The sequence below is a fragment of the Epinephelus fuscoguttatus genome, linkage group LG3 (genome assembly GCF_011397635.1).
Source record: "Epinephelus fuscoguttatus linkage group LG3, E.fuscoguttatus.final_Chr_v1".
In the NCBI taxonomy this organism is placed as follows: Eukaryota; Metazoa; Chordata; class Actinopteri; order Perciformes; family Serranidae; genus Epinephelus; species Epinephelus fuscoguttatus.
The window spans coordinates 35576205-35585263 of NC_064754.1; the positions used below are offsets into that span (position 1 = coordinate 35576205).

General features: G+C 41.6%; 1 protein-coding gene across 6 annotated transcripts in view; it reads left to right on the forward strand.

The window, feature by feature from the left end:
- The window catches only part of LOC125884505 (myosin-10), a 79705-nt gene extending 74222 nt beyond the window's left edge, over positions 1-5483 (forward strand). For all 6 annotated transcript variants that reach the window (XM_049569607.1, XM_049569601.1, XM_049569603.1 and 3 more), the window contains 3 exons: positions 31-139; positions 250-422; positions 1820-5483. In XM_049569607.1, the coding sequence (XP_049425564.1) occupies positions 31-139; positions 250-422; positions 1820-1967 (430 nt within the window). In that variant the 3' untranslated portion in view covers positions 1968-5483. The remainder of the gene's footprint in view (positions 1-30; positions 140-249; positions 423-1819) is intronic.
- The last annotated feature ends 3576 nt before the right edge of the window (positions 5484-9059 follow it).

Below are 9059 nucleotides of genomic sequence, written 5' to 3' on the forward strand. Positions count from 1 at the left end.
TCTTACCAGTTTGCTGTTTTAATCTTTCAGGGAGAGAGCAGCAGCCAACAAGATCGTCCGTCGCACAGAGAAGAAACTGAAGGAGGTGATGATGCAGGTGGAGGACGAGCGTCGTCACGCCGACCAGTATAAGGAGCAGGTATTGACATGAGAAGCAAAGTGACACACATGCAAATACTCACTTTTACTCAGCCCAACCACCCACAACCTCTCACTGCCTCCGTCTGTTCCCGCCATGTGTTCCATCAGATGGAGAAAGCCAACTCTCGTATGAAGCAGCTGAAGCGTCAGCTGGAGGAGGCAGAGGAGGAGGCCACCAGGGCCAACGCCACCCGACGGAAGCTGCAGAGGGAGCTAGATGACGCCACAGAGGCCAGTGAGGGTCTCACCCGGGAGGTCAACTCACTCAAGAACCGCCTCAGGTACCAGGACTCCGCTAACCCCCTGTTAGAGATGTCCTCAGATGACCCGTGTACTTCAACGAAAACACTGTTTTTTATTCAGGACACCTCAAGATGCAGTTATGATAATAACAGGAAAGGGCAAGTTTGAAAAGACTGAATAAACTGTGTGACTTTATTGTCTCTTAATGACACAGTCATACAAGATTGTGTATTTGCTGTAAGGTGTCACACTGTTTTAGTGGCACTGATATCCAGTAACACAGTTCTGATATGTCTAATTTGAAAGTTATTGATACGTCTGTCTATAGCTTGTGTGCTTACAGGCTCATCTTACCTGAGTGATCTTGTCTGATTTAAGGGATAGTTTGACATTTTGGGAAACACATATTTGCTTTCTAGCCAAGAGTCAGATGAGAAGATTGGCTCACATTTGTACGTTATATATGGTGCTAGAGCCAAGAGGAGAGTAGCTTGGCTAAGCACAAAGACTTCAAACAGGGAAATAGATAGTCTGACCCTGTCAGAAGTTTGAAATATGTGTATCAGTATTTGTAATATTCACATAATGAAGCATTTAGTTTTTTATTTCATACAGAAATTTAAAAAGTTATGGTTTCACAGGGAGTTACATGCTGCAGCTACTTCACAGCGTCTGTCCACTAATCATGTAGCAAGATCCAAAACAATCCAATTAGTAAAAAACAGAGGTGCTGATAGACATCATAGATAAGTTTGGCATTTTGGCCGTCACCATAGTGGATTTTTGGAGCCAAAAATTATATCAGACCATAGACCATGTTTAGAAGAGAGGATGGAGATAACCCTGACGCTGGCTGCTAGCTTGGTTAGCACAGTGCATTTACAGCCAATGGTTAAGTGTGATAATGCTAATTTTTGCTTAACAATATTTTTTTGAAGTGACCAGGTATGGCTGCGCCTATTCTCTGTGAATCTAGGGTTACGCCAAGTTAAGTTACCTAACCAATGTTGTTGCTGTGGTAGTGACTACTCAACAGATGGTACCCACCTGTCACTCAGAGCGACCATGCCCTTAATTATGTGTAACTTAAAGCCTTAACAAAATGTAAATTCTACTGTAAAGTTGGGCACTCTAACATGAGGGTCTGTGGGGATTGAGTCACTTCTGGAGTCAGCCTCAAGTGGCCATGAAAGGAACTGCAATTTTTAGCTTCATTTTCAGGATTGCGTGGTAGGCATATTTTTTTTTTAACTTTGAGTCAGACTAGCCATTTCTTCTTGCTTCCAGTCTTTATGCTAAGCTTAGCTAAACACCTCCCTGGCACATGAACATTAGGGCAGTATTGATCTTCTCATCTCACAGATATCTCAGAATGTCGAACTTCTCCTGAAAGCAGCAGAGCTTTAAGTTTTTTTTGTCAATCTGTTCTGAGCAGGCGCGGTGGTCCAGTCAGCAGCTTCTCCTCCAGCCGCTCAGGCCGACGCAACCTCAATCTGGACGGTGCTTCTGTCGACATGTCAGACGATGACGCCGACAGCCGTGCCGGTGACTTCAACGAGACACAAACCGCTAACGCCGAGTAAACACAACAACCCTCTCCTTCCTGCCCCCCACCCCCCCACCCCCCCACCCCCACCTCGTCACTACCCACCTCACCCACCTGTGACCGGCACCCAGTTTCCCTCCCCCAAAAGATCCTCGACGTCACCATCATCTTTGTTCATTTCAAACCACTGACTGGACAGAAGATTGGAGCGATGAGCTGTTTTTGGTAACGCTGGGCAGAGTGCGCCTGGCAGCCCTTTTTGTATCAGTTAACACTGCAGGGAAACTCCACCGCCCTCCCCTGAAGTCAAGCCTCCAGTTGTGGAGAGTCACAGGGGCAAACGGACAATTCTGCCTTACTCTGTTCTCCTCCGGCAAGCTGCTAGTCCTGGCTCGTCTCTCAGCCACGTATCATCTCAGCATCATGACGTAACACCCTCCCTCCCATCAGGCGTGAAGTTATCTGCTCAGCTTCTTGAGAAAGTATGCATAGGTGCAAAGTGCTTTTTATACATATGAGACTGTAGGTGGAGGCTATGAAGTGTACACACATCAAGTATGTAACGTATGTGAACGCACCCCATATTGGAAATGCAGGACTACAAGGAAACGTGTTTCACTCTGGTGTTGTCACAAGTGTCCCACTCATATGTTGTGTAAAAGCCATCTCATACCTGACACACTCCAAAGGTCACTGTGGCCTTCGGAGCGCCACGCCGGCTGCTTCAGTTGCATGAGTCTCCCTCTGATGTACAGACTGTTTGTCAGCTTCTACACCGCAGCATGACAGGAACGACCAACATCTCGGGACACGCAATACAAGAACACGGACTCTGAATTGAAAGTGTTTTACTGTGAAAATATTTTTTTTTCTCTGTTGCTTCATCTCAGCGTTTAATGAAGGAATGTCTCGCTGGGTTTTAACTTGGAATCTCTCAGCTCACAGGGTTAACACGTTTACCGTAAGCCATTTGTGCTCAACTATGGTCAGCGTGAGCTGTGAGCGATGCAGAGTGGCTGGAAAATGCACAGAACTGCACAGGAAGATGTGTGAATTTTTAACTGGAAACCAACAGGGAGAAAATTAAAGCTCTTACTGGAAGCACTAAAGTGACGCTCAGGCCACAACTTTAATGTGACACTAAATGGTTAAACTTGTAGTTTCAGTAGAAATCAGACAGATTGAAAACAGTCATCTTCTCACTACATTTCAGTGTTTGTGCCAAGCCCCAGTTTGTATCATCACTGTATCTGAGTCACAGAGCCAGAACATTTTTCTGAAAAGTAATAACCTGCTGATCTTTGGAAACCCAAACAACACTTAGAGCTGTTCTGAAGTACGGCTGCACGACGTGTGGAAGATATGAGACGTGCAAAAAGTTGAATATTATGATAAAGACATTACTTTAAAATCAAGGGATATTAAAGTCAGTTTTCTGCTGCTTTCGGTTTATTGCTATACAACAGATTGCTTGTTGTATTTTTAAAAACACTTGTATTGAGCAAATCAGACATCGACATAGTGCTGTCACAATACCATAACTTTTAACTTTGATACAGTACCTTGAAAAATACCACAGGGTAAATTTACACTGAGGGCTTAAAATAAAAAATGTTATTAAAGGAAAAATATGACAAGGCTATAACATGACAACGACAGCTTTTCTTGGTTAGCAGCAGAAAAACCGCAGTATACATTAACGGCAACACAGTAAGAAAGCGCAGCCGATGCAGGTGAATCGATACTGTGAAAAATGAGAAATAAACCCGTTTCAAATATTCAGAATCGATATGTATCGATAAACTTTAATTTTTGGCAACACTACATTGAAATAAACACAAAAGGCACCAATAAAAATGAATGAATGTTACAGTTTAAAGTGCCTTTTTCTACTTATACTCTTTCAACTAACTAATTTCAGTGCAATATCGCAGTCTTTCACAATGTGTTTATGGCACAAGCTCATATTGTGATGATAATTAAACGATATTATGTGTGGCCACTTGAAGCATTTTCAAAATCCTCTCAGACTCTCCACTGTATGGATGCAAAAAATCTGTTGCACAACAAACAAGTTTTTAAACTTCTTAGCCAGGATGGTTGAGAATTCTTAAAGTGCTCAGACAAAAAGGAATTTTTAACATCCCAAGGTACGGCTCTATTTCCTAATTCATAACAGAAGATGTTTTAAAAAAAATAAAATAATGATAATTGAATTTTTAGCTACATTTGGTCACATTCATATCACATTTCAATGTTTTATATTTTCATCACCACTAAAATGATTTTAAGATTTTTCTTGTGAAGTACAAAATGAGCATGGAGACTTGGAAATTGGGAAACAGGCTAAAGATTAAAAATAATCAATAGAAACAATCTCAGCACCACAGGGACCATTAGTGCTGGAGCTGCAACTATTTGAATCCCATCCATCATGAATTTGACAGTGTTACAGGAGGACTCCACCATTTAGCTTTTCTCTGAAGGACTTCTCATGCAGGCTAAAAAGTTGAAAACATTGTGTGTGCAATAAATGAGATTCTTTCTTATCTATACATTGAGAAGTGTTTAGGATTTTAGCGATACCTTCAGAACAGCAGTAAGTGTATTTCAAAGATTGCCGTGTAATTTTTCAGAGACTCTGAGTTCTGTGACTCAGATGTAACAGAAACGTTATGATGAACAAACCCGGGCTGGTTTGTGCCATGGTTTAGTGAGTCGAAGCTCGACTCTTCAGACTACAGTCAGACCTGATGAATCAGTATTCACAGGTTGTTTTGTTCTTCCCTCGTGGCTTTAGCCCAGGTTTAGCGACGTGAATTCAAGCTCTGCTTGAACTGCAGCAGCCGCCTCAACAGTTGAACCGCCACAGTGTGAAGCTACATGCCAGGGTGCCCATATATCCATCCATCAACTTTGATTTAGTCTTTTATCATGGATCTGCAGATTAGGATGGTTGTCTACAGCGGACTTCTTTGCCCTCCTCCCAAACGTTAACAGTATGTTTCTTTAAAAGTGCCTTAGACACTAAATAAGAACATAAGCCGGCAAGGATTTCATTCCAGATGTGAAAGAGATGAAACAGGTACACCATGGAGATATTCAACTGTTACTCTTTTGTTCTTTGTTTTGTATTATTTGCTGTGCTTCATATCATATCCGCTGTGTACCTCCATGTTCATAATAACCTCCTAGCTATAGAGTGTTCGGGTCAAAATCAGTATTACAGTATCATTAACTACGTGAGAAGCGGAGCCCTCGGCAGCTGCACGTCCCAACATTACTTTTGTACTAAGATTTATCTGTGTAACCGCTCACAGGTGAAGGCTTAGTGCTGAAGGTATTTCTGGGACTCATTGCTCTGCACGGGATTTTATTTGGTTGGAAGCTTTAACATCCACAAGTAGTTAACTCGTTTTTATTTTATTATTATTATCCAGCTGGCTGTTGACAACCAGGCATCCAACTGCAAATACTCCCATCATATTGTTTCTTGTATACCTGTATTTCTAGACGGTAATTTTTTTGTTTTGTTTGTTTTTGTAAAAGGAAAATAAAGCATATTCATTGTAGCTGTGACGCTGTTATGGTTTGTTATCCAGGGAGGGGGGGGTAGGACCAGAGCTGGAGTTCTGGAGTTTGGTCTTTTTAATGCCTCTGTGCCTGGGACAGCCACGACTGGAGGCAGCCTGCATTCCAGTACCCATCCTACCATTCTATATAGTATGCCAGAAAGATTTAGTATGTCCTCATACATAGTGTGGCAAAAATACCAGGATGTTCTACGACATCCGGTGTGATTTTGCAGTATGCAAGCCAGCATGCTTTCCTGGCTATCCTCACCCATAATCCACTGCACAGCAAATGAAACTTCACATCAACCGTCTAAGGTTGCAGTGATGGATGACAGCGCATTCAGGTGACCAATGACCAGTTGATTAGTAATAACAGGAATATTAATTGTTTAGTTGCATAAAATAATCATAAATATAACCAGCGAAAGGGCACACGTAATAAATCACAATGACATAAATGTATGGCTTCTCTAATTTTACTATTGCGAATATAATGTTAGAATCTACAATATATGCAGTTATTACCACAGCAGGTCTCTTCGGGTTGACCTCCGTCTCTGGCGAGCTTGGTGAACAGTGTTTTGTTTTACCCCCAAGGTTATATGAGTAAGAGGGTCAAAGTTCAGGGGGTAATGTAATGAGAAAGTAGTATGTCCTGATTGTGTGCAGGCTGCACGCAACAGCACATACTCTAAGGGCAGCTGCAGTACATACTTCAAGTAAAAAAGAAAAAGTATGCGATTTGGAACGTACCCTTTATGTCTTCAGGTTGTCCATACGCCCGTCCATCCATCATATTATTGTGAACCTTGAAGGAGTTTTCTCAAGTTTATAGCAAACATCCATTGGTGGTCAAAAGGTCAAAGGTCACTGTGACCTCACAAAACATGTTTTTGGCCATAAGCAAGAATTGGAGTGGTGACATTTTAAATCCAAAAGGTTGAAGGTCAACTTCACTGTGACATCATAATGTTCTGCAAAGACACTTTTCTGGCCATTGCTCAGCGTCACATGTCTGGAATACAAGGAGAGACATTTGGTCAGATGCTGAACTGGTGACACTGATCTTGGGTTTCCATCTTGAAACTGCCGATTGTGTTGTCAGGGGGAAGATACTTGTGAAGCAGCCATGTTTTTACAGACATGGATGTAAAGTGAAAGTGCAGCTTGACTGGTTTGCAGAGACCGACAGCCATGATGCAGTAACTCTAGTTTAATGTTACCTCAGACTATTCTCAGTCTCTAGTGTTTTTAAGTCTTCAGTCTCCATCAATTCAAGGTCTTTAATCTTTGAATTTTAGCTGATCTGCTGTCAGAGAGACACCAAGCTGTAATAGTAAGATCGTGCTGCTTCATTCCTAATTCCTAACATTTAGGCAAAATTGTTCCATGTAGAGCTGGTGACAGGAAGAAATTAACAATTGCTATTGTAACACAAAACAACAAAAAAAATGTTTTCAGGATCTAAAATATAACGATTTCCTGCTTTTCTGTATTTTCTGTTGTAAATGGTTGTCAGGACAAAGACATGAAAATGTCACCTCGGACCGTGAGACACTGTCATGGACATCATTTCACTATTTTAAAGAGAATATAATTAACAGATTAATCAATGAAAATAATCACTAGCTGCAGTTTTTTTTTTCATCCAGGAAGCCTTTTATACTACGTAGTGCAAGTTGCCAAAGTGCAACTTGGTCTTTTGGTCTTGACTCAATCTCAAAACAGCTCAGGCCTGACTTAAAGGATAATAATTATTATAGTTTAAATGTATCATCCTCAGCAGTTCCTGTGAACAGACCAAAACCAGAAAGTTACTGACTTTACCAACAAGTTTGTCCAAAAACTGTTAAAAAAAGTCTCACTGTTGCACTGGGTGACACATCCTTAAATACAACAACACAAACTCTGTAGTTTATTTTCACTGAATCCCACACACACCGTCCTGCTGCTATAAATAATCAGAAGACTGAGAAACATTTAAGAAGTGGTCACAGTTTTGAGAAATATCTCAACCTTTTTTAAAAATTAAATCTTTAAACTTACCTGGTTGGCCATGATGTCCCATGAGCCTGCTGCTGCTCTGATGTGTTTCCATGACAACAGGCCAAGCAGAGAAACTGAATCTTCCTTTCAGTGTTGAAGGTTTATGAGTTTGAGCCTTTTCTTCAGAGACAGAACTGACATCAGGGGAGAACTGGTGTTTTCAGTTCACCTGATTCACAAACCCCGCCTCAATCACTCCCACCAATAAATGAAGAGCACGTCAATGACCTGTGAGCATGCTGGTGTTAATGGAGGATGAGCATGTTGCTCCATCACATGTTCAGAGGAAGTTCATTTAAAACGTCTTTACACTCATTTCACTTTAAGATGGAGAAACAAACAGTCTGGCAGAGTCGTCATGAAAACCACCTGTTTTGTTTAATTTCATAATCGACACACAAAAATAATCTACAAAAGACCAAATTAAGTAACCAGTTAACCACGAAATGTCATTTTCATCCTCCCCGACCCCCAAAGAAAGCACAATTTAGAAGATGTCACCCACTGCTCCAGTCACATGACTTCACAATGACATCCTGAAGGACCACACATCGACACTCATGGGTTTACATTTTGTGGGGAAAATGTCAGAATAATCACGCGCACGCACGCACACACACACACACACACACTGACCAGCAGCACCCCATCTAAGTGAGCTACAGAACAATCTTTGGCGCCATTCTCGGTGCAGCCGGTCATTCAGACGCTCATGGAGGAGGGCGGGGAACTAGTCGGGGGAGGACAGAGAGAGACTCAGGAAGAACGGTTTTGTTAACGGAGGTATTCAGCAGAGGGAAGGTATCTCTACAGGTGTGTTCAGACAGACGAGAAAGGGAATTTCAGCCTTGTGTCAGTTTGAGCGTGACCCTCCAAACAGCCAATGGATCACCTGTATCCACGTTAGCTGTGAGCGAGCTAGCAACGCACACACTAACGATGTCTGTGGGAGTGTGATTGTGTTTGTGTTCAGCTCAGACACTGAACTCACCACAAACTGTTTGACTTCTTTCTCTGATCTTTTCCTTCTGCATGTTTATAAAGTAAATACATAAAGCCCCTGGTGCTGCGTTTGGGTGATGTCAGCAGAATGGGAAGAAAAAATCTGTTATTCCAAGTTGGGAGTGTTCACACGTCATTCCAAGATGGTTAGCCCCACACTACCATCTGAATCCAGATACAAACTGCACATAGCTCCTTTAAAATGAGCTAAAACAATTGTATTAGTGGTTTTATTGGATTTTATTTTCAAGCAACAGCGAGCAGCGGGGAGCGAACCAATGTTTTTTGCAGCAAATTTATCAGTCGCAAAAGTAAAGACGTGCAGATTTGTGACTTTGTGATGCAAGAGAGCACATGCATGAAGTTGCAGTGGAAAACTGACTTAAAAAATGAAGCTTGATAAAAGTAAATAACGGATAACAAGTTCTATGAGTGAAAATTTCATCATATGAGTTCACATTGTTCAACATTTTATACGAGTGAAAGCTTTAAACATACAGGTTCAG